Source organism: Aethalodelphis obliquidens, unplaced genomic scaffold (genome assembly GCF_003676395.1).
Source record: "Aethalodelphis obliquidens isolate GAN/ISIS:26980383/991018 unplaced genomic scaffold, ASM367639v1 scaffold17, whole genome shotgun sequence".
Lineage (NCBI taxonomy): Eukaryota > Metazoa > Chordata > Mammalia > Artiodactyla > Delphinidae > Aethalodelphis > Aethalodelphis obliquidens.
In genome coordinates this window covers 26,482,295-26,509,732 of record NW_020837961.1, presented here as the reverse complement: position 1 = coordinate 26,509,732, position 27,438 = coordinate 26,482,295, and the positions used below count along the sequence as shown (strand labels likewise).

General features: G+C 39.7%; 1 protein-coding gene across 2 annotated transcripts in view; it reads right to left on the bottom strand.

Moving 5' to 3' along the window:
• Positions 1 to 27,438, bottom strand: part of ARHGAP10 (Rho GTPase activating protein 10) — a 325,886-nt gene that overhangs the window by 23,277 nt on the left and 275,171 nt on the right. For both annotated transcript variants that reach the window (XM_027117132.1, XM_027117131.1), the window contains exon 20: positions 2,960 to 3,119. In XM_027117132.1, coding sequence (XP_026972933.1) covers positions 2,960 to 3,119 — 160 coding nt within the window. The remainder of the gene's footprint in view (positions 1 to 2,959; positions 3,120 to 27,438) is intronic.

Here is a 27,438-nt window from a genome sequence, read left to right as displayed (position 1 = left end):
GATTGGATAGTGTTATGCATCTAATGTTTGTGACCCCCCCAAATTTGCATGTTGAAACCCTACCCCCTCCCATGGGATGGTGTTAGGAGGTGGGGCCTTTGGGAGAAAATTAGGATGCAGTGAGAGTGGAATCCTCATGAATGGGATTAGCGTCCTCCTAAGATCCACGAGAGAGCCTGCTTCCGCTCTCTGCGCTCCATCATGTGAGGATACGTGAGAAGTGAGTCGTCTGTACACTGGAAGCAGCCTCCCACTTCAACCCAGCCAGGCTGACACCCTGACCTTGGACGTCCAGCCTCCAAAACTGTGGGAAATAAATTCCTGCTCTTCATAAGCCACTCAATCAAAGTATTTTGGTTATAGCAGCCCAAACTGAACAAGACTGATAGATAAGCAGGCAGGCAGATGGAGACACTGACGTAGATACACAGATAGACACACACATATACTACTATCAAATAACAATAAAAGGTAACTACTGACTAGTACTAGAAGGGGATCGTTTTCTAACATCATGTATTGGGTATAGACAGAGGAAGGGATTATTCCGAACCCTCCAGTAGACTAGAGCCCTAGAGAAGGCTGCCTGAAAGTGAAAACTAAATTAGATCCTCAAGACAGGTCAAGATTGTCTTGAGCAGAAAGGAAGGGAGACATTTCAGGCAGAGGGAATCAAAGTTTGCGGGGGCACCCAAGGGCTGCTTGAAGACAGCAAACACAATCCTAGGAAGAGAGAAGAGGGGAGGGGAGGGGAGATGAAGGGAGGGAGGGGAGGGGAGGGGAGGGAGGGGGGGGAGGGGGGGGGGGAGGGGAGGGGAGGGGGGAGAGGAGAAAAAAGAAAAGAAAAAAGAAGGAAGCACTGTCACTTCTAACTACACTCCTCAGAGAAGCTGTTTACATCAGCACATGCCTAGAACCATGCGGGGAGGGGCGGACAGGAGTCTATGTCAGGGTTTGCCGAACATCATCGGGGAAAACGTTAGAAATCCGCATTTGCAGGCTCTCCCCAATCCTAAGCGTCACTATGGTGTGGGCCCAGTGCCGTGGGCCGCACAAGCCCTGCAGGGGGTCCTCACGGTCCTCAAGTATGAGAGGCGCCCCCGACTTCATGAGAAATCTGCACTGAGATATGCTTACCAGTAAGTCCTTTAAAAGATACACAGGAATTCTATTATATATATATGAAAGAGAGAGATGCGTTTTATCCAGTGCCCAGAAAACAAAAAGTCAAGCTCTTCAAGTAGCAAGAAGTCTCCACTATAACAAAAATCTCCTTTCCAGACTTGTTTCAGCTACTTATTTTGGCCCCTCCCTTTCGGGCCTCTCCAAGGTTGGAGTGCTTTCCATGACATTTTAAAATTTACATGAATAGGAAGCTGGGGGGATTCACTCCTCATCTGATTGATGACCAAAAATATCAAGCTCTTCATGTTTCAGCCATGGATGTGCTGTGAACTGAGCACTGCCTGCATCGTGGCTTGGAATGTCACTTCTCCACAGAACCACTGTGGAGTAAGAGGCACTGACTAAAATGCTCTCCACTGACTGTGACAGACACTTACTGACAGGAATAATTAGAGACCTGGCTTGTGCTTTAAAACACACACGCGCGCACACACACATACCCCAAATTCCACTGCTGGAGTGCCCAGCATTGCAGAGGCTGGGTTCCTATGTTACCACTGTCACTGTGGCTTGTAGCACAAAAGTGAAAGAGTATTTTTATTTTGAAAAAAGAATAGCAAAAATGACAGGCCTGTTTGAGTACTCTGCAGTTTAAATCCACAATACACAGTCTTCAGCATTTAAAGATACATATAGGACAATTTTGAAGGGAAAAAAAAATCTCATCTGGAGAATGCGTACCCATATTTTGAGTTCCACTTGGATTTTCGGTTAGTTTTTCAAAGTCTTCAGGTCACCCCCAAATTTTAGCATACCCAACTTCTCCCAGCCTCTTGTAATACTTAGTAAGTTCATAATGAGTTCATGTGAATCCAGCAGTAACTATAAAAAGCCAAGTGATGTGAGAAACACTCTCCAATTCCATTTAAAGTCCCAAGAATGCCCAGCTAGGGTAGAATGACATCATTATCTATGACTTATTTTAAGCAACTTTGAGTTTTTGAAAACATTTTTTTTTTAACTTTAAAGACAGGACACCCAAATACTCTCAGGCTGAATTATAGATGTATTTTTGGATGTCATTTGATTGACTAATCAAGTAATGTCATGTAATTATTAGCAGAGTTCTTTTTTTTTTTTCCTTCTCTGAGCATCTGTTTGAAATCTGATGCTCCACACCACCACCAACCTGCACTTACGCCACAGCCTCGGGAAGCAGAGAAAGACAAACCCTCATGTAGTGAAACCAGGTCCATGGTATTTTGTTTGTATTGGTATTATTTGTCTTAATACACCTGAGCTGATCTGCTCATGGCTGGCACTCAACCAAACTGAGAAACTAAGATCGGGTATTTCATCCATCAATTGTCAATTATGCAGGGTGCTACGGAGTAAACGGAGCAGAACACTAGCATAAAGCTTGCAAAAATTCATATAACTAAGATATCATCCAATAGAAAGCCTGGAAAGTCTACTGATCACAACGCACGCATTTGCATCTTTCTAAAAGTTTGCAATAACTAGCGAGAAAACATCCCGAGCAGGACAATAGCAAACTTCCTACGTGCAACCCCAAGCTGCCATGAATTGAACTTAAAACAGATTTGAAATAGCACCTGCCCACCCCTTCCATACTGGGAACACAGACACCCTATTAAAGAAAGCCTTGTTTTATGGACCCTCTCCTTTTGGCAGCCCCACTAATTAGAGAACAAAGGTCCTGAGATCTAACGGCTTCAGTATCGACCTGCCACATAAACTTCAAAATGAAGGGCCACTTTCATCTCAGGGCCCTCCCTGCCTCAGCACCGAACAGAAAAGCACAGCTACTTACGCAGTGGATGCCCAGTCCCCAAAGGTACCCCCATCTGCAAGAAGGTGGTTTCTGTCTGGTCCAGGGGGCCCATGGGCAGCGGCAGCCGTGGGAGATGGGGAGGAAAATGAGTCCAGGCTGCTGGGAGGAGTGTCCTCCTTAGGAAGATTGGGACGGTCACCTGGGGAGGAGAAAAAGCCATCAACTTTCAAATACTCAGAGGAGAAAAAAAATCCTCCACTAAGAACTACATGGTATCGCTTGATTAGTCAATCAAATTATATCCAAAATTACATTTACAATGCAGCCTGAGAGGATTTTGGTGCCCTGTCTTTAGGGATTTTGGTGTTTTTTATTTTAACCAAAGATGCTTAAAATACATTATAGGTAATACAAAGTGAGGAGTGTTTTCCCCACAAGAAAAAACAATAATCAAAATCAGATCAAACGGAAGATGAAAGCCTTAATGGCGGCCACAGTGACCTCCTGGTCTCTAAGGAGCACAGTCATAAATCAGTGATAACCTCGAAAACAATCCAGAGCAGTACCCCAGTCCGGCAGGGTCCAGCCTCTCACTTTCTAGTCACATGATGGCCCTTTAAGCCACTGCCAATCACCACCCAGTCATAACAGATTCAACAACTTGAAAGGGACCTTATCTTCTGAGCTGGTGTCTTGGATTACAATTTAATAGCCCAATTTATTAAATCCCGGACACAGAGAAACTTCCATTTCCCGGTGAACATTAGGGAGGATGTTCTACAAGAACCAGACCCCTGCAGTGACTGCAGGGGATGACTTTAAACCCAAACGAAAATGCATTTCTTAAATGGGTTGCATGATTTATTCGTTCACGGAGGACCATTTTGTGAAATGCGTTTGTATCATCTGTACACATCATGGGCGTGGGTGGGAAATGCAGAAGGTAGAAAAGCTCAGAAGAGCAGCCGTGTCCCTCGACTGGTCTCCTCGCTTTCATGGTACTCCCAGCTGCCATCAACACATCTGAACAGCCCGCACTGAAGCTTGGACCCTTCAGTCAAAGTCACAGTCCCCATTACATTGTAACTGCTCCGGGGCAGCGACTTTCTATTAAGACAGCACTGGCTTGGCCTTGATTTTATAAATGCTGGGTCACAAGAGTGGCTCAACAAACTGCCGTGGCAGATGACACACAATGTGGAGGGTCACACCCCAGCCACAAACAGCTTCCAGCTGATTAAACCTTCGTATCTCCTCAGTCCCAAGTCCCAGAAATGGAGGGTGTATGAACACCAGGAACAGCGAGGAACGTGCTCTCGGAAAACCATCTTAGATGGATTTCAATTCTGCTGATAATGGAGCACAAGAGCAATCCCGGGCTCTGATGAAGCTCGCTCCCAAGATACTAATCTTGAAAATTGACTGTATAAAATAATTCTTACTTAACTCTGACCTAGCTTACAACTAAGGCTAAAAGAATCTTAGAAGTGGAGATCTGGAGAAGCAGAATTCAGACCAGGAGGAATTAGAGGGGGTGGTGATGGCTGGAAGAAGGGACCCCTTATAGAAGCAGCTAGGGGGATAGCATGATCCTGTGCAGAAGATTGCGGTGAGGGAGTTTTCTGAACTTTTTCTTTCCTAAGTGCATGGTCAGGGAGAGGGATACAATGGGGTGAGAGGTGAATGCGATCTCTGTGAGCAGGTCTTCTCCCTGGGCAAAGTCGCTCTACAAAGCCTTGCTCTCTCTCCATTCACAAACACACAGCCCAGAAGACCATATGCTTCCTCTTTCAGTGAAGTTCCTTTTTCTACTGCCCTTCACCGCAAACGTATTTAGCTAACTGGAATCATTCAGCCCCAAAAAGAAGGGCTCATTTTCAGGCAAATGAACCCAAACCCCCTGATAGATCTCTATGATTTCCTTTGGATTTATTTTCGTCCTGGGATACAGTCCACTTTGAAACAAAGGCTGCCTCTCCCCCTGTGCCTGGATAACTCAATCCATCCAGTTCCTTCCTGCAAATGAGACCTGGAGCTCCAGCTTTCCAGGACCCTTCTGTGTGTCGTTCAGTCATCCTGGGCAACAACCCCCTTCAAAACTAAGAAGGTCTCCTATGTAACCCCAGCGCAGAGTCTAAAGTAAACTCCTGAACGTTTACCTGCACGAGAGCTGCCAATTCAGGGCTTGGCCAGAAGTTGCAAAATAGGACCAGCTCTGCAGCAGGACAAGACAACCTCCAGAGTGGGTCACATGCTAGCAGCTTCCTGGCTGCAGGAGACTGGATGTTGGCCCTCTGCTCTCTGGGCTGCAGGCCCTGTCTCTGGGGCAGGACCTGACACAGCAAAGCAGCAAGTGAGAGTCTGGGCCCAGCTATTCCCTGACTCACTCCTACAAGGAGAAACGTGTCAATGAGAAGCTGCTTTGGGGAAGTGGAGCCCAAGGGTCTAAGGTTCCTTTCCAAAGATACCTGAAAGGTTCTCACAACCATATACACTAGCTCATCACCACCCCCTCCAATCCTGTCCCTAAGCAGACTGACACAGCACAAATTGTCACTCAACATATTAAATCACGTGCTAGTAAGAGAATTTCTCCCTTACTTCCTGCCAAACAGTGGCAATCTGAGCCCTCAAGTGAAAAGAATATTGATACAAGGGCATAGGTTTACACAAAGTGATCAAACGGAGAGCTCTCTCAGCCTGCTTTCCATGCGCACAAAATTCCTCTCTCTCACTGTTCAAGAATGAGCTTATCTACCTGAGAATCACTGCATTTGAGGAAACACTAATACCAGGCATGTAAAGGTTAAATAGTCTAAAATTTTAGTTCACCAAAATTAAATGACTTCTTTTTAACTAGTAGGAAAATAATAAAGCTTTAAAAAATTCTATGTTTGACAATATCAGGAATAAAGATTTTAAATCCTATGAAACTAATTTGTACTTGAGAACTACAGTCCGACACCCTCGTCATTTTTCACCTTTTATTTCTCCAGTGTCACACAAACTCTTTCCCTAGGTGCTACCCTTCAACAGGCATCTCCAGACTCATCACCTGCGACTAACAGGGTTGATCCGAGTACGTGAACAAAAATGGTGCTGAAGGGCTTTTGTTATGAACAGACTCCAAGATGAGAAATAGAACACAACTACCACATCTAGAAGAGACAATGACTTCCTCACAACACCCAGCTTAATTCCCACCTCCTCCATAATCTCTTGCCAACCACCTTTTCTGCTTGTTCTCCTTTCTCACGACGGCAGGCAAGCAGAAGTTTACGTTGCACTGTCAATGCTTTCATGACCTGATTTTAGCTCCCCACCTCCGTTATGCATCTTTTGAGGGTGGAGACCATGTCTCATCTTGGTAATCGGTAGAGAACACAATGCAGTGCCAGGCAAATCAGGAGGCTTCAGGAAATACTGGCTGTGGACTCACTGCCACAGAAAAGATCATGAAATTGAAAAGCCAGTGCCTCTAGGAATTAAGAAGGAAAAAAATCTCCAAGTATTGTTAGAAAATCTGCACGCAGCTTCTGATAATCGTCCTCTCCCCTTTCAAGCCACAAACATCTCTCACCCTCTTTCTTCAATTTATTGAGGTTCTACTTATATACTAAGGCACACTGCACATGCCAAGTTACAAAGGTGAAGAATCAGCCTCTAACCCAAAGGTGCAGAAGACAGTCAGGTAAAGCCAACACAGCAGAAGGTAGTAGGGTGTCGAGTTTTATATCTCGCTAAGGCGTCTGGATTTGTGCTACAGGCATTAGCAAGTTATTGCAGGGATTAAGCAAGGAAGTGATACAGATTCAAGAGAGATTCAGGTATTACAGTCATCGGACCTTTGTGAATGAAGGTGAAGGTTGAAAGAGGAACCTACCATGACCCTCAAGTTCTTGCTTTAGGTAACCGGGTGAATGTAGAATTATCCATTGAAATAGGGCATGAAAAACAAGGAGCAAGTTGCATGTGGGAGATAATAAGACCAGCTGTAGACATGTTGGATTCGAGGGGGTAAGAGATCGAGGGGAAGATGTCCAAAGGAGAGCTGGTTATACAGCCCCAGAGAACTGGAGAAAGATCTGGGATGATTTTATTGAGAAGCATGTGGGTTGAGTTGAAGTCATAGCACTGGATGGAGAGGGCAAAGGAGAAGATATAGAAATGGAAGAGAACCCTGGAGGAACTTCAGTGTAAGGAGCGGCCTTCTCCTTACTGATGGTGGTGGTGGTGGTTATTGCTGTTACTATGGTAAACAGAGAGAAGTGTTATCGTACAAGTATTTCGGTTTCCGGCCCAGACATAGATTCGCATAAAAAATGGACCAAAAAAGTATTCATGAGGACATGCCTTTCATGTCAGCTACTGGATTTCACTATTTAGTCTGATTTCTTTATGACCCTGAGTACATGCACATGTGTTTTGTTTTCAGGAAAAGACTAAAGCGATCTTCAATGACTGGCAGAAAACTGAGCAGGAAGAGGGAAAAAGAACTTGATAATTCTACCACAGTTAACAATACACAGGATGTTTATCTATCTATCTATCTATTTATTTATGGCTGCACTGGGTCTTTGTTGCTGTGCACAGGCTTCTCTCTAGTTGTGGCGAGCAGGGGCTATTCTTCATTGCGGTGCACGGGTTTCTCACTGTGGTGGCTTCTCTTATTGTGGAGCATGGGCTCTAGGTGCGCAGGCTTCAGTAGTTGTGGCACACGGGCTCAGTAGTTGTGGCATGTGGGCTCTAGAGCGCAGGCTCAGTAGTTGTGGCACACGGGCTTAGTTGCTCTGTGGCATGTGGGATCTTCCCGGATGAGGTCTTGAACCCGTGTCTCCTGCATGGGCAGGGAGACTTAACCACTGCACCACCAGGGGAGCCCTATCTCCTATATTTTAATATGCTGCTCAACTTTTACTCTAGATAGTTGAACTTTCTTGTTCTGATGATAAGTGCTTCTCTCCACTCACCTTCTGCTCATTTCACTTAAACAGAACTGCTGTTGGAGGGAATAAGGCTTAGAGTTTTCCCTCCCATTTCATTCATTTCTTCTTTGTCCATCTCTCAAATAAACTTCCTAACTGTTAAGACGTCAGAGATGGTTCCCCTTGAATCCATTACCTGCTGTTTTCTACTCGGTCTAGAATGTTTGAGTATGAGCTGAAACCACAGGAGGTTTCTGTTATTTGTCAGAGATGAGCTGTCTCCACTCATAAGGCTGGTCCATGCTCCCCTCTCTCAAACATCCTGGCTTATGAATTAGAAGAAAGAAAGAAAAAGAAGGGACAGAAGAAAGAAAAATGGAAAAAAAGAAAAGAAAGAGAGAAGAGAAGAGAAGAGAAACGAAGAGAAGAGAAGAAGATCTAATGAATTAGTTAAACTTCTGACAAACTCCGCAGTTACGTATTTGGTTAAATGGAAGACAACAGCAGACTCTCTCTGTGGTTCCGCTGGCACAGAAATATGCTTCCCGTCAGAATAATCTTAGATGCTTCTAAATATCAAACAGCTAGTCACTAGGATCAAAGAAAGATTTATTGTTATAAGTGCAGAACAAAGTAACTGCACTTGTAACAACACAGTAACACTTTTACAGTAAAGTCCAATCAGGAAATTTCCAGTCAAGACGGCAATGAAATTTTAAATGGAAACCCACCTCTCCTCTCACATGTGCCCAACAACAACAGCAATGAAATGACTTTTAAAATAAATTTGCACTTGAATACTTGTTTCCCATCTCTGTGAAACAGAAACAGAAAGGAAATAGTTTCAGAAGTCAGCGGGAGTACAAGCCAAAAGTCTACCAGCTCCAGGACTCATCCAAACCAGCAGAAACAACAGACATTTAAATCCTGTGGTATCCTTAGGTCAATATACCTACAATACACCAGGCATGGTTCAGGGGTAGAACCAGGCTCCCCGTGTGGAACTAGGGGTTGGGAGACACTCACCACACTAAATGGAGGCCAAAAATCTGTGACCAAGTTCTCCACTTGCCTGGAAAGTAGATTTGATAAGCCCACCCACTCCCCTCCCCGGGATGAGAGTTACGTACAGGAATAATAGCTGGTTCTGAACCAAAGCACTTGGTTCAACCTGGTGAACACAGTGGTCAAGAGCCGGAGAGGAAGTAAAAGAAAGAAGGAAGAGAAGGAGGCTCTAAGTCGTCCCAACGACAAGTACACACACAAAATCCTCCTTCCTGATGGACTTATACCTACAGTTTCTAAGAACATAAAGAAAACTAGGATAGTAAACTCAACAACAACAGAAATTCAGCAATTTAGAGATCTGTAACACAAAAGAGAAGTGAAATTGCCAACAGTCAGATCCCAGAAAAAGAAGTATACTGAGAGGAAGAAATATTTAAAGAAATAATGACCAATTCCTCAAAATTAAAGAATTTCAAAGACCTCAATCTAAGGACTCAGAGTACCAAACAGACAAATAAAGAAAAGACTGCACATAAGATACCTTATTGCAAAATTTGAGAATATCAAATACAAAGAAAAAAATAAAAAGCATCCTGACAGAAAGAACAGACCATATTTTTAAAAAAGACCCAGAGTGCCATTAGAGTTCTCAACAGCAAAACTGAATTCAGAATATTGAAGTAACATTTTTAAAGTATTGAAGGATAAGAATTTTGAGCACAGAACTGTATATTCAAACTGCCAATCTAATGTGAGAGCGTAACAGTGGTCGAGAGTCCGTCTGCCGATGCAGGGGACACGGGTTCGTGCCCCGGTCCGGGAAGATCCCACGTGCCGCGGAGCGGCTGGCCCCGTGAGCCACGGCCAGTGGGCCTGCACGTCCGGAGCCTGTGCTCCGCAATGGGAGAGGCCACAACAGTGAGAGGCCCGCGTACCACAAAAAAAAAAAAAATCAAACAAAAAAAATGTGAGGGCGTAATAAACCTATTAGACTTTAAAAACACCCAAGGTTTGCCACATAAAGAACTATAATGATAACACTCCCAAAACACAGTTTTCAAGTATTTCAATAAAAGAAGCAATATGAGATTTTCAATATCTATCATTGTCTTCTAAAAACTCTAGGACAAAAGAAAAGGGGAAAAAAAATAACCAAAATGATCCAGAGCCTAGAATCTAGAAAATATCAACATAGTGGGGGTGGGTAGCCCAAAAAGGAAATGAGAGTCCATTGGATATTCATCTTATTAGAGATGGAGGCAGAAATGTAGTTGAGTTTAAGAAGCCAACAGATAAATAAGCTTACAAATCTCAAAATAAGGCAACCACCTTAGAAACAAAAACAGGATACACATTATTAGAAACAGCACAACATTTGCTTTTGTAAAGAGAAAGGAGGAAGGAAAACAAAAAGGTATCAAAATTCATTATTAAATAAAAATTATAAAATGACAGAAATCCTAACATAATGGTAATCATAGTATACATAAATGGATTAAACTCATCAATTAAAAGACAGTGATTCTCCAAATATATTTTCCAAATCCAATAATATGTTGACTACGAGAAACATGCTTATAACAAAAAGACAAAGCAAGGCTGGAAATTCAAGAAAATAAAGCTATACTAGGCAAATATAAATCAAAGTACACAGTGATCTTAATAAACTACATGAGAGATAAAGAGGGTCATTTTATACTGATAAAAGGACAAGATGATGGAGCAAGAAGATAAGCACCTAATGATACAGCCTCAAGCAATATATAGAACCGTAAGGGAAAACAGAAGAATCAACTGTCATTATTGGAGACTTTAACACACTCCTCTCCGACAGTTCTATCAGGCAGGGAGAGAGAGAAATATCTGTAATCAACAATACAAAGCTGCTCTATTGTTTAGATACACACACACCTTGAAATAACAGAGGATAAATATTCTTTAAAACAAATGTTTTTTTAAGGATTTTTTTTTTTTTGGCCACACCATGAGGCTTGTGAGATCTTAGTTCCCCGATCAGGGGTCGAACCTGGGCCCTCAGCTGTGAAAGCGCAGAGTCCTAACCACTGGAACACCGAAGAATTCTTAAGGAAATGTTTTGAAGGATGGGTATTACACATCCTCTCTTCTCAGACCAAAATTACAAAATATTTAGAACTTAATAAACGAAAGGATAGATTTTACCATTTCAATATGCTGGTAAACTAAATATGGTTTAAAAGAAAATCATAATGGAAATTAAGAAAGATTTAGAACTCGACGATAAAGACATTTCATGTCAAAATTTGTGAAACATGGCACAATAATACCACAGAAAACTTTATAGCTCTAAAATATTGATTAGGAAACAAGATTCAGAACATTTTCTATGCCATATTTAAACAGACAATTTCCCTAAATACTGACAGTCAAAGGGTCGTCATGACTCTTTAAATATTCACATTACATTTCGTCAGGGAAAACTCTCAAAACTAGAATTTACTAAAATATATTTGATTTCTTTTATATTTTAGTGTGCTCACACAACAGGGATTACTTGTATACTATCATTAGTGTACACAGGCTATTCCATAAAGTGAAAAGCTAATATTCTTAACTATTATTTTTATTATCGATTGGTATGTAACACTTTCTGGGGGAAAAAGTCTCCAAAATCACAGTGGAAATCGACCAGAAAATGTGACCAGACATATAAAAACTCACTACCTAAGTACAGAGAAATAAATCTCAAGGCTAAACATGACCTAGTTTACTTTTGAGGGGGGCTTCAGCCCAAACTAGGTAGATTCCTTCCCCAGCAGGGGGCAAAAAAGCTGATGTGGTGACATTTACCCTAGCCCCCTCCTCCCCTTGTGCCTGGATTCATTCTCCTGTCATTCTGCACTGTAATTATCCTCCTTTCATTCTGAATTTTCTATCTTTTAAACAGGGCTGCCCAATAATGTCTTGCTTAGAGTATTTCAATTTCTTCTTTGCCCACTTGGTGTGTCTGTTCTCATGACGCTACACCCAAGGAAGACTCAAGCACCAAAAATTGAGGCTTAATGTCTGAAGTTGAAGAGGGCACAGCATGTAGGGAACTGAGAAAGGCTATCCTCAAGGAGCACATGTCTGGGTACAAGTCACAGTAGTAGACAGACTGATAGCTGTGGGAATGGAAGTGATGGGAAGAGTCTGAAATGGGAAGAGGATGATGAAATGCCACAGGAAGAGGAGAGTTTTGTTTGTTTTGCTAACTTATATAAGCCTGTTCAAAATATAACCTTTGAACTAAGCAGAAAATATTCAGGCTGCCCTAGTTTCCATCATGTGGCAGATATTATGACATCAATAAAATCTCCTTCGAGCCATAGTGGTCTTTCTTCCTAAGGTCACCCAGGACACACAGCATACTGAAAAGGAGAAGGGTGCCTACCATCAAGAACAGTACTCCCAAACTCATTTCAAAGACACTCTGATGTAATTTCTACTCTGCTAAAAGAAAGTCTGAATTGCTATATTTCATCATGTCAAAAGCTAGTTTCTAATACTGCACTGACTAGTGTAAATTAGAGTAAACCAAAATTTATGTTTTCCCTCCCCCTGCTCAATATGTAATGGGACTTGACGTTGTATATAAAACCTGATGCTGAACAATAAATATGGAAGTGACCTCTATAAATAAAACTAAATCTGTCTAGGAGCTGGTGAGATGCTTCAACATATGAAACAGTAGAAGGAAAACATTCCCCCACCAATGTTCATAAAGCCAACATAACAGATGGGATGGGTGCCAACAGTGGCATTTTAAGGTTGATAGAGATCAAAGGACATAGCCACCATCCATTCTTTAATGACCCTGTGTACAGGAAAAGTAGCATGGACTAAGCGGTGCTGGTCCCTGAAATGTAGTTAATACAAGTCAAAGCATACTACTTAACTCATGAGAAATGAGACATCATAGAACTGTCATACTGCACTGGAACACTAACCCATCTAGGAGAGCATTCTACTTTTAACAAGGACACTCAAGAACACTTGAGTCATACATAGCCTCACTCTTCCTACCTAAGTCTTAGAAGTACATCATAATGTCTTCTTGCTTTCAAATTACTGGGTGAGACTGTTGTAGTCAATGAAACATTCAAGGGTTCCAAGGCTAAGTAAAGGAGCATGACTTCCACAACAGCTTAACACTCACTACTGCTCCAAAGGGAGGATTACAGTTCTGCCCAGTATTTTGGTTTTGCATCTGGTCCTTAGCGCTAGCATCCCCATATTTACTGATGTGCAGATACCAGTGTGACCAGATACCCAAATTTATTGAGACTGAGGAAAACAGGAAAAGGCTACATTCCAACAACATAGAAAGACAGCCTGTCCTGCCTAGCTGGATTATCTAAGACTAGTTTCGTCCAAGTAGCCCACTCTTTGGCTAGTTAAAAAAAAAAAAAAAAAAAAGTGAACAGGCCTGTTTCTTCATAGCATACTTAGATACTCACCCAGAACCTCACGGAGTCCTATGAGCTTCTCGAACTAGAAGCGGCAGTATACACACGGAATGACTAGTGTACAACAGAGCAGTCTGTGAGCAGCATGGCTGAGAAGGGTCAGGATCAGATCCCAAACCCCACTAACACCTAACCAGCCAAAGAAAACCCAGCACTGCCTTCATAGCTGCCCATATGCTTAGTCTACTTCAACTAAAATGGCCACGGAATTGAGAGACCTTGCATTATGAGGCACTAGCAATAGTGGCGTTATACAGACAAGATCTATAGAGAGAAAAAGAAGTCACCCCCCCACACAAAAAAGGAATCCAATGCAAGACAGAAAGTAAAGCCGATATATTTTTCAGGCCAGATATTTATTCTTATCCTTCTAAAAACGTAAGCCAAAAGAGTTATATTATCTTGTACATTAGTTTGTACGTACGTACACACACACACACACACACACACACACACACACACAATTCCTTTCTTTAATTAGAATAATAAAGATAGGTTAGGGGACTCAAAGTTTGACTTTAAAATTGAACTTTTAAAATTGCTAATGTAATTGGGTGTCTTTCTTTAAAAAAACCAAATCCAACCCTCCCATTCAAAGGGAATTCTTCTTTGCTGTCCACAGAGCAGGAGGTAGTAAATGACTATTAAGAGAAAACAGTTTAGATTCTTTGATCAGAAAATCTTCCATTAGGGAAACAAACGGGAGGGGGGTATAAGAAATTAACCCTGCCAACTGCCCATTAAGGAAAGAACGCTAATTGTATTTCTCAGCAGTGAAAGGTGCACTGAGAGACCAGTTATAATTGCCAAGTGGAAGGAAAGGTTTGTAAAGTCCCACTGACCCCAATTCTCAGTTCTGCTGCAAGTTAAAGCAATGTCATGCTGGGGGCGGTAGGGCAAGATGTCCCAGTTCCTCTCATTTCATTTGGCCTCACCAAACAAGACAAACCATAATGGGAACCATGATAAAGCTAATTAACATGCAGGTTAATGACAGTCAGTGGCTAGCTAAGAATAATTCCCTTGGGTAATATAATTTCTTTATCTGAAATCATGTCTAGGAAAGGGAAATGTGACTCTCAATGAAATAACCTCCCACTCCCAGTCCAAAAAGTCCAAAAAACAAAAGTACACATAGATATGCATCCCCCCCCCAGAAAACTGAATGAGAGAAGTCAACTCCTAAACTACAAGTTAAACTGTCACAGTAAGGCGTGAAAAGATGTAATGAAATTGCCATACAATTATAAAGCAGATTTTATTTTCTACTGTCTGAAGATATTAAAAATTAAGCGTAACGCCTGCCTGAAAAGCTACCGAATGGCTAAGACATGGCAAAAGTGTATGCTAGAAAACGCTGATGAGGGAATCGGCTGTGTTCTAATCGCATGACATAAAACACAGACCCCATTATAACGTTACAGCAGCGGCTAACAGGCTTTACGTTACAACTCCAGGAACCACCTCTGCTACTTACAAGGTCAATGGAAGGCTGTAGCAATTCAATTACAAAGTGAATAAGACCAGTTCAGCTGCAATGTCAATAGAAGTCAAAGCAAATTGCTTTACTCTGTAAAGCAGAGAGCATTTTTATATCATAATCACAGTCCAGAGGCATTATTTACAGACTGAGATTTCTGCCTATATAAACAAAAAATATAACCACCATCTACGATTATCCTTAGGAACCAAAAAGTAATCAGATACTGAATCAAGCTGTCTTGCATAAACTTCTGAGGAAGCCTGACATTTTGACAGCTCAGGAAATTTAGAGCAGTGGGTTCAGAACACACTCCAGTCCAGCTGAGAAAGGAGGGTTGTTGGACTCCTAGCTACTTACCTATCCTCCTCCCCCATCACATCATTCTTTTCACCTGAACAATGTACATTATTATCAATTGTCAGTTTAAGGTAGCAACCAATAAACTTATTAAGCTGGACAAAAATAACCAAACACAAAAGACTAAGTACATTTTCTTGGAAAGTAGACCACACAGGAAAATATATTTGAAGCCCTCTCTTTTACACATCAGACCCTCTGGAAAATCTAAGCTAAAATTGAGTACTCACTAAATATTGGGTGGTTTACAGCCATGAACTCATTTGTTCGTGGCAAAAGCCATGGGGAAGTTTACTGACCCAAACTCAGGAGGCTTCAAAGGGGAATGTGCCTAGGTCATATACGACAGTAAGAAGGGAACAGGGATTTAAATCCAGGTTAGGTTAAATCCAAATGTAACCGCAAATAATTCTACCACTCAATAAAACTCTTTGTGGCCTAAGTATTTCCAGTGATAGTGATCCCCAAAAGCTAGGACAATGTGACTTTGAGAGCAGCCCAGGTAGAAGGTGAAAGATCCATTAAATCCAACAGGAAAACACTAAGCGTGACAGCTCCCCATTCTCAATGTACTGCCAATGAAACTTCTCCAGGTCAACTCATGCTAGCGGGACTCCATATGCTTTTCTCTTGGGCTCCGCTTCACTCTTTGCACTTCAAAATCTTCAACTTACACCCAACACGCCAAATAACAAGCACAACTTGCATCAGTTTTAGGCTGAAACTTTTGTAACTTAAATACACATACTCGTATGCATGATGCACGTGTATATATGTGTATATATGTACACGTATATATGTGTGTATACATATATGTGTATATATGTACATGTATATAACAAGGAAAAAGAAATACAGATACGTTTAAAGAAGAAAATCATCATTCTCTCACTTCCTAATGAAAACCACTGTCATAACTGATTAATATTATTCCAGATTTATTTCTATGATTATACACTTATTCACATAGTTTTCCCTTTAGAAGTGAGGCTACTCTGAAATTCTGTTTTATAACTTACTTTAGTCATTCAAAATCACACCATGTATATTATTTCTGTGGACACATTTCTGTGATCCTTGGAAGGCTAGAAGCCTGTGTGTGATTACTGAGGACCTGTACCACCTGCTTATGTCTGGCTGTAGAACAAGGCCTTTAGGAGCACACCCACACAACAGAACACACAGAATACTATACAGCAGTGAAAAAGGAGAGGGTGCTCTTTTTGTGTTGATATGAAAACAATACCAGATATAAAGTTTTTAAAAATACGGTGCACAACTAGCTTTTGAGCACACAGGGGATATATAAAAATCTCTATTCATCTCTGCTTATATGTACATGAAAGATTCTAGAAGGAAAAATAAGAAACTATAGGTTGAACCAAGTCAAACTGCTGCTATTCAATCAGTTTTGACATAGACAAACAGCAGAGCAGTTTCATGTGATACGACCCTCCTAATAACAGCGGCCAGCAATCCAATTTGGAATTTTAACTTTGAAAGGATTTAAGAAACTATAGGTTGAAATGACATGTAAATGAAAAAACATTTGAAATTGCTGATATTAGATAACTTTGGAACTGAGAGCTGGCCCTCTGACATGGCTCAATCTATTAATAGCAGTGGTTACAGATTTGGTTTGCAGGGACTGAGTTGATGGGATTGAATGGAGACTTTTCACCTTACTGCAACTAACGTAAGACCAGATATTTGTTCATTTAGGTAAATGGGTATCTACATCACGATAAAATAAATATACTGAAATAAAATGATTGCTTTTCCTTCTCCCTGCCCATAAAAATGAGCGACTCCTTTCTCTTAGAGGACCCATTTTTGTTACAGTGTATTGTGTCCCAGGTTTAAATCCATCCTCATCTCTGGCCCTTTCTTCTCCTTCATCTCCTTCATCAAAACCATCACTCTGATTCCTTTACAACAAAACTAGCCACTGTTTTTAATGGAAAAACTAACAATCACTCTTAAAATTAAAAAAGAATAAATCAATGTATTGTTTGAAAGGCACATGACATCTCTGAAAAGACTGGCCAAGGAAAACTCCAGAGAAGAGAAGACCATTTGCTGAGGCACTTGGGTTTGCACTTGAGCAGAGTGGTAAGGAGCCCAGACTCTGGAATGGGACTGGTTAATCCTGGCTTTGTCACTCACTAGCCAGGAGACTCAGGTGAGCTCCTGACCTTCTCTGAGCCTCAGTTTCCCCAATTATAAAATACGGATAATAATACTACCGATAGGATTGTTACGAGGGTTACCTAAGTTTAACGAATATTGCTAACAGTAGCCGGCATATAGTATGGTATCTGTAACTGTGTACTATTACCCTCCAAATTTTGTATCCTGTTCTCACATTAACTATTAAAATTTTTAAGAAAAAGAGTCCACCTTTAAAATAACTAAGATAATAACCAGAGACTTAAAGAGTCACTATTTCTATTCTGACCCAAAGAGTAAAATAAAACCACAGCCACCATCACCATTCAAGCTCAAAGACTCCTGTTGCTGAGTTCAGAGAACAAATATTAGTACATGCAAAATGTCAGCCGTCTAATTCACTGTAATAGGCTTGAAGATTTTTTTTTCCACCCAAGGTTGACACTGGACTCCTTCTAAATACTGCCTAGAAGACGTGTGTCTTCTGCCATGCCAAGCAGAATGAGCATTTGGAAGGAGCCAGGCTGCAAGGTTGTGACCCAGAGTTCATAAAAGGCAAGGAGACACAACTCGTTACAGGAGTAGCCTCCACAGTTGACTCGATCTCACATCATTTCTTTTTCCTCAACAGCTGGGAAGGATTCAGTAAGTACAAATAAACTGACCACAGGTTTGTTTGGTTCTATTAATTGTAGACAGCAGTCTTATCTCCTGGTAATTTTTATCACGGTCGGTAAGAGTTTTCTGAGTAATAACAATTGCTTGGAATTGACCACACTGAGATAATACCTTCCCCTTCAAGATTTCTCCTCATCTTCCTAGCTACAAAGGAAACGTTTCAAATCAGTCACTCCTGACAGCCTTAAAAATTCTATTTCATTCAGGATAAACAATACTTCAGCTGGTTTGAAAAGATGTTTCTTAGACAGCCCGGCTACCTCCTACGTTGTAAGTGTTTCAAAGAGGGCTATAAAGAGAGTGACAGCTGCTTGAATTCAGAACTAGAAATTAAAATAAAAGCTATTAGAAGTGAAGAAAAAACCCACACCACAGGGAGACAAGCTTTAAAGAATTTTTCTCTCTTCTATTCTAGTTACCTGCCATGAACTTTTTTAAGGCGTTAAATAAGACTTTTTTTCTTCCCTCTCCAGAGAGAGGGGGAAATGTTCATCCCACACAGGAGCATAGTTAAGATTATAGAGGAAGTCATATAAGAAGGTGCCTCGTGCTTTGTCACTAACATTAGGGGAGCTGAGCTTCGAGGAAGCGTCTGGGGAGACGCCGGTGCAGGAGAAGCAGCGGGCATGATCTATGGACAGGTCACAACTCAATCACAGCCCTGACATTTCTGGCTGCCTTTTCCAACCCATTGATCTCATCACGGTAAAAGTGAGAAATAATCTGTCGACAGAGCCTGTCACTGGATTCAAGCCCGGTCTTAGATTTAACTTCACAACACAGTAATTCCATGCCAGGGAATCATGACTTTGCTCAGAGGAGGTGGTAAGATGGCTCGGCCTTTGGAAAGTTATTATCCAGAATCTACCCGTGAAGCGTCATGCAAAAAAGTGGTAAGAATCGAGAGAAGATTACCAAGCATAAGACAGAGATCTGCTTGCAGCCGGTTACTTGGGCTGATTATTAATCTCTGCAAGCTGATCAGCTATGTCTATAAGGAAATGTCAATAGCTGCAGAAGGTCTCTGAAAATCCACATCAAAAATGGTTTTACAGTGATTCTTCTCTCACATAAGCGTCCTGATACAATCTGAGGGAGGACGGGGGTAGTAACAATTCACTTACGAAAGCATGCTTTCATGAAGGTCATTTCTTTCTTTTTTTTTTTTTTTAATTGGAGCACAGTTGATTAACAACGTTGTGTTAGTTTCAGGTATACAGCAAAGTGATTCAGTTATACATATACATGTATCTATTCTTTTTCAAATTCTTTTCCCATTTAGGTTATTACAGAATATTGAGCAGAGTTGTCTGTGATATACAGTAGGTCCTTGTTGGTTATCTATTTTAAATATAGCAGTGTGTACATGTCAATCCCAAATGCCCAATCTACCCCTCTAAAGATACTCCCTTGGGAGCTGAGATTGGAGAGTGCATAGTTGCCATGACTGTCAGCTCTCCATCCTTGACTTCTACAGAAATAAACATCTTTGAGTATGGTGGGGGCCGCCCATCCTTTACATAAGCCTGTGACTGAATGGATATAAGTCTGCAAGGTAAAGTAGGAGAAAACTGAGCTCTACATTGTTCATAATTATGAGACTAATCTTTCTCTAAGAAGACACAGCATTTCAGTTATTACTTAACATTTCTCTGTCCACTGGCTTTCCACATACACTATTTATACCAAACCTATTTTCTAAACAAGTTACATATAACAATATGTATTGAAGACACTAACAAGATGAGATGATTTCTTCCTTTTGATGGAAAGATGGTCTAAAGATATATATTAAAAAAAGCCTCAGGACAAAACTAAGACATAAACACAAGGAAAAGATTTACCTATGAGCCTACAATGTGGCTGATGACATCTGTGTTGATTAGCTGCCTTCATTCTCCACACCTGGTCAGTGGAGAAGTACCAACAACTTGCTTTCACATTTCTACCAGATATCCATTTTATTTTCAATTCCTAGAGCTCACTCACGCCCACATCAACCTAAGCTTAAATTACTTAACCAGCCTTTTACCATGGCCTTCTTGACTCCTACAAGACAGATCTGTCCCACCCTGATTTTACAGACTGATGCATATCAGGATACGTTCTTCCTTTAAGAAAGGAGGAGAATGGTCCTGCTTTATTGTTACCCCATCTCCCCTTCGACAGTTGTATTTTCACTTTTTTGCCTATAAAGTTCTGCATCCTCGTCATGTTCTCTACCACACTGTAGGACTACAATAATACGTGTTCAACAAAATGGGCTCCAGTTAGCACATCCGGGATCCAAGTGGGAAAGTGCCAACCTAACGATACCCGAAGTAAGAACTACCCTAAAATAATATTAAATCCTGCCAATTGGCTCGCAAGATGATTTTGTTTTCAACTCTTTATAAGTCATATCTTTTCTGTTGTCTAAATAAACAAACTGCTATACCATGTACAAAAGAAGACAGGCAAAGAATACCTAATTACCAAAGAAGACACAAATAAAACTAGTCCTGTGAATGTCTAGTTGTGTTTAAAATTAGAGCTAGCGTAAAGGAAGAATGGGAGAGCTTAGTCAAAATTCAGATGATAATCCTCTTCTCACTCACCAAACCTTCTTTTAAAATGTTTCTTCTGCCTTGAAGAGAAAATAGCAAAGAATATACCTCATACAGCCTCATGAACCTTCCTTGTATATGGGGACAAACACAACAGTCTCTCTTTATATAAAAAGGTACTAAGGGTCCGGGACCCAGCCCCGTCCACCAGACACTGCACCAGCAGCCACGTTCCCACCACAAGAGGGCACATGCAGCCCACATAGGGGATACTCCCTGAATGCCTGGCTCTGGTGGCCAGCCAGGAATGCACTTCTGAGCCCCACAAGGCATCTCCTAAATAAGGCCATTCCTTCAATTCTGGGAGAGATAGCTGATTTACCTAATACATAGAAACAAACACAAAATGAGGCAAAATGAGGAGACAAGGGAGTATGTTCCAACAAAAGAAAAAGACAAAGCCTCAGAAAAAGAACAAAAGGAAACAAAGATAAGCAATCTACCTGTCACAGAGTTCAAATTAATAGTCATAAAGGTAGTCATTGAACTTGGGAGAAGAATAGATGAACACAGTGAGAACTTCAACAAAGAGACAGAAAAATATAAGCAAGTACTAAACAGAAGTTATAACTGAACTGAAAAATGCACTACATGGGCTCACCAGCAGACTAAATGAGGCAGGAGGATGAATGAGCAAGCTGGAAGAGAAAACAATAGGACTCACCCAGACAGAGCAGCAAAAAGAAAACAAAAATTAAGTGAAGATACCTTAAGCGACCTTTGAGACAACATTAAGAAGAATAAAATTTATATTACAGGGGTCCCAGAAGGAGAAGAGGGAGAGAAAGGGCCAGAAAACTTATTTGAAGAAATAGTGGCTGTAAACTTGCCTAATCTGTGGAAGGAAAGAGACATCCAGGTCCAGGAAGCCCAAAGAGTTCCAAGCAAGATGAAACCAAAAAGACACACACCAAGACATATTATAATTAAAATGGTAAAAGTTAAGGACAAAGAGACAATCCTAAAAGCAGTAAAAGAAAAACAACTTGTTACATACAAGAAAAACCCCATAAGGCTATCAGCAAATTTTTCAGCAGAAACTTTACAGTCCAGAAGGGAGTGACACAACATATTCAAAGTGCTGAAAGGAAAAACTTCCAACCAAGAATTCTGTACCCACAAAGTTATCATTCAGAATTGAAGGAGAGATTAAGAGTTTCCCAGATAAGCTAAAGCTAAAGGAGTTTATCACCACTAAACCAGCCCTACAAGAAATGCTAAAGTGATTTCTTTAAGCTGAAAAGAAATGGCACTAATTAATAATGAGAAAACACATAAAAGTAAAAACATAACTGGAAAAGGTAAATATATAATACAGGTAGTGAAACCACTTAAAATGCAAACATGAAGGTTAAAAGACAAAAGTAGTAAACTTAACTAAAATTAAAACAATTAGTTAAAAGATGCACAAAATGACATGTAAAATGTGTCATCAAAGGTATAAAATGTGATGGGGGGAGTAAAAAGATAAATTTGGACACATTCCAAAGCTTTAAGAGGTTACCAATTTAAAATGGGCTACTATTTACATAAGATGTTATATGTAAACCTCATTGAAACAACAGGGAAAAAAACTTGCAGTAAACACACAAAAGAAAATGACAAAGGAATGTAAGCATAACACACATACACACGTGCGCGCACACGTGCAAAAACCCACCAAGACACAAAGGAAGCAAGAAAGAGAAGAAAGGAACAGAGAAGAACTACAAAAACAGCCAGGAAACAATTAACATAATGGCAATAAGTACATACCTGTTAATAATTACTTTAAATGTAAATAGACTAAATTTGCCCATCAAAGGCAGAATGGCTGAATGGAGAGAGACTCACTTCAGAAGAAAGGGTACACAGAGACTCAAAGTGAAGGGACTTAAAAAGACATTCCATGCAAATGGAAATGAAAGAAAGCTGGAGAAACTACACTCATATCAGACAAAATGGATTTTAAAACAAAGACTGTAATAAAAGACAAAGAAGGGCATTACATAATGATAAAGGGGTCAATCCAGCAAGAAGATATAAGATTTATAAATGTATATGCACCCAGCAGAGGAGCACCAAGATATAGGAAAGCAAATATTAATGGACATAAAGAGATATTAAAGGCAATACAATAATAGTGGGGGACTTTAACACCTCACTTATATCAATGGATAGATCATCCAGACAGAAAATCAATATGGAAACACTGAATTTAAACAACACATCAGACCAAATGGACTTAATAGATATATACAAATACAGAATATTCCATCCAAAAGCAGAATACACACTCTTTTCAAGTGCATATGGAACATTCTCCAAGACAGATTACATGTTAGGTCACTAGACAAGTCTCAAGAAGACTGAAATCATATCAAGCATTTTCTCCAACCACAATGGTATGAAACTAGAAATCAATCACAAGAAACAAAAGGAAAAACCACAAAAACATGGAGATAAGCCAACATGCTACTGAGCAACCAATGGCTCACTGAAGAAATCAAAGGAGAAATAAAAAAATACCAAGAGATAAATAAAAACAGAAATACGACATGCCAAAATCAACAAGATGTAGCAAAGAAAGTTCATAGCAATACAGGCCTACCTCAAGAAACAAGAAAAACTCCAGTAACTTCACACCTAAAGGAACTGAAAAAAGAAGAACAAAGTTGTCCAAAATTAGTAGAAGGAAGGAAATAATCAAGAGTGGAAATAAATGAAAGAGATTAAAAAAAACAATAGAAAAGATCAATGAAGCTATGATCTGGTTCTTTGAAAACACAAAATTGACAAGCCTTTAGCTAGACTCACCAAGGGAAAAACGAGGGCTCAACTAAATAAAATCAGAGATCAAAGACGGGAAGTAACAACGAGAGAAATACAAAGAATCATAAGAAACTACTACAGACAATTACAAGCTAACAAACTGGACAACCTAGAAGAAGTGCATCAATTTCTAGAAACACACAACTGAATCATGAAGGAATAGACCAATTTCTAGTAAGGAGGTTGAAACAGTAATCCAAAAATCTCCCAACAAACAAAAGCCCAGGCAGATGGCTTCACTGGTGAATTCTACAAAACACTCAAAGATTTAATACCTATCCTTCTCAAACTCTTCCAAAAAAACTGAAGAGGAGAGAAATCTTCCAAACACATTTTATGAAGTCAGCATTACCCTGATGCCAAAACCAAACAAGAACACCACAAAAAAAGAAAATTACAAGCCAATATCCTTGATGAACATAGATGAAAAAAATCCTCAACAAAATATTAGTAAACGAAATCCAATGATACATTAAATACATTAAGAGGATCTTACATCATGATCAAGCGGGATTTATTCCAGGGATGTAAGATTGGTTCAATATCCATAAATCAATCAACATGATACATCATATCAACAAAATTAAGGATAAAAACCATATGATCATCTCAACAGATGCCAAAAAAGCATTTCACAAAATTCAAAACTCTCAACAAAGTTGGTATAGAGGGCATGTACCTTTACATAATGAGGCCATATATGACGAACCCACAGCAAACATCATATCATAACAGTGAAAAGCTAAAAGCTTGTCCTGTAAGATCAGGAAAAAGACAAGGATGCCCACTCTCGCCTTACTTTTATTCAACATAGTACTGAAAGTCCTAGCCACAACAATTAGGTAAGAAAAAGAAATAAAAGACATCCAAACCAGAAAGGAAGAAGTAAAACTGTCACTACCCACAGACGACATGATACCATACAGAGAAAACCCTAAAGCCTCCATCAAAAAAACAGTTAGAATAAATGAATTCATTAAAGTTACAGGATACAAAATCAATATACAGAAATCTGTGGCATTTATATACACTAATAGCAAACTACCATAAACAGAAACTAAGAAAACAATCCCATTTACAATTGCAACAAAAAGAATGAAATACCTGGAAATCAATTTAACCAAGGAGGTGAAAGACCTGTAAACTGAAAATTATAAGGCACTGGAAAGAAACTGAAGAAAACACAAATATATGGAAAGATATTCCATGTTCATGGATTAGAAGAATTTATATTGCCAAAATATCCATGCTCTCTACAGATTCAATGAAATCCCTAACAAAATGCCAATGGCATATTTCACAGAAGCAGAACAAATGACTCTAAAAATTGTATGGAACCACAAAAGACGCCAAATGGCCAAAACAATCTTGAGAAAGAACAACAAAGCTGGAGGTATTACACTCCTTGTCTTCCAACTATACTACAAAGCTATAGTAATCTAAACAGTGTGGTACTGGAACAAAAACAGACACACAGATCAACAGAACAGAATGAGAGTCCAGAAATAAACCTTCACATATATGGACAATTAAATTATGACACCACACACAAAAATCAACTCAAAATGGATTAAACACTTGAATGTAAGAGTTGAAACCATAAAATTCCTAGAAGAAAACAGAGGTGGTAACATCACTGACATCGGTCTTGGCTATGTTTTTGTGCATCTGACTTCAAAGGCAAGGGGAACAAAAGGAAAAATAAACAAATGAGACTACATCAAACTAAAAAGCTTCTGCACAGAGAAGGAAACGATCAACCAAATGAAAAGGTAACCTACTGAATGGGAGATGATATTAGCAAATCACATATCCAATAAGGCATTAATATCTAAAAATATCAAAATATATAAAGAACTCATACAACTTAACAACAAAAGCAAAAATAAATAAATAAAACAACCCAACTGAAAAATGGTCAGAGGATGTGAACAGACGTTTTCCAAAACAACACAGAGAGATGGCCAAAAGACTCATGAAAAGGTGTTCAATATCATCCATTGTTAGGAAAATGCAAATCAAAACCACAATGAGCTATCACCTCATACCTGTTAGAATGGCTATTAACAAAGACAATAAATAACAAATGCTGGAGAGAATATGGAGAAAAGGGAACCCTAGTACACCGTTTCTGGAAATGTAACTTGGTGCAGCCACTAGGGAAAACAGTATGGAGGTTCCTCAAAGAGTTAAGAAGAGAACTACCATATGACCCAGCTATTCCTCTTCTGGGTATTTATCCAAAGAACACAAAAACATTAATTCAAAAAGACACATGCATCCCAATTTTCATTGCAGCATTATTTACAATAGTCAAGATATGGAAACAATGTTAAGTGTCCATCAATAGATGAATATATATATATATGTGTACCATACATATTGCATATGTATGTATGCAACTCAGCCATGACAAAGAATGAAATCTTGATATTTGTGACAGCACAGATGGACATTGGAGGCATTCTGCTATATGAAGTAAGTCAGAGAGAGAAAGACAAATACCATATGATTTCACTCACATCTGAAATCTTAAAAAACAAAACAAATGAACAAAATAAAACAAACACATAGATACAGAGAACAGATTAGTGGTTACCAGAGAGGAAGAGGGTTGGGGAGTGGATGAAAGGGGTAAACGGGGTCAAGTGTATGGTGATGGATGATAACTAGACCTGTGGCGGTGATCACTGTGTAGTGTACACAGATGTCAAATTATAATGCTGTACACCTGAAATTTATATAATTAAAAAAAGAGGTAGGAAGGACATAAATTTGGAGTGGGCAGGTATAAACAAAAACACAACATACACTGAACTTTTTGAGTTACTTTACTACCACTTCTAAGGAAATAAAAACACAAAGATAACCTGAGAACGAAATAAAAGGAAGCCTTTGATTTTTTCATCTTCTTTTTAGCACTTAGCAGCCTACCTCATATTTTGCTATTTCCCAACAACTGACGTAGCCAAATCTACTCAGCTTTGAGGTTTGTGAGACTATTAAATGCTATATGAAAATGAACGATATGGCTTCTACAAAATAATAAAAAGAATTTCAGAAAAAATTTAACAGCTGCTCTATTTAAAGAAATCTAGCTAGATAATATATCCATTTCAGTTCATCTTAATCATCAACAGAGATCTTTAAGCAAGTAACTAGAATTCTAAAGTCTTCTGCAAATAACAAGTTTAATGCCATTAAATCACATGTTAAAAAGGAAAATAAATGAGCATTGTGTATGCAGTATGGCTAAATGTGCCAATGCCAATTAAAGCCTTTGTTAAAGTAAAGATACTAAGTGTCTTTAATTAAACTTGGGGGGCGGGGTTGAAAAACGATGTCTAACAGCGGAGGGTGTCTCTCCTATTTCACACCAGCTAAGCTAGGATTCTCCACTTCTAGGTCTATCCTACTTCAGCTCATGCTAACAGGCTTGCTGACTGCTAATGACGACTTTCTGATCTGCCTAATGCTGAACTGAAACCAATTCTGAGTGTTTTCCAGGGTTGCCTGTTGGGTCCATCGCATGGTTTCATACCTTACTCAATGCAGAAGAAATAACATACCACAAAACCACTTCACTCAAATACCAAATCTGTGACCAAATCATACAGCTGAGGAAACTCTCCAGTCATTCAAACTAGTTCCTTGAATCTTGGCAAATAATCTACCTAAATTTAAACAAAAATAATTTGTCCTGGATTTTATTAAGTCAAATTTAACTTGTACTACAGTGAATAAATGGGGGGAGGGTAAAGGTGGAAACATACTTGCATTTAAACCTTCTATCGGACTCATAATAAACTAAAAAATTTGGAAAAATCATCAACCAAAGTTGGCTAATAATAATACCTTAACCAAAACTAGATAAGCATGGAAAGTGACTCAACTACCATCAATAAGAAAAAATACATAAAAAGATTAAACTTTTGAAAATTTCAAATAGAGTTGACAATTAGATGACTCAGGCTACTGAAAAACATTTAAGTCT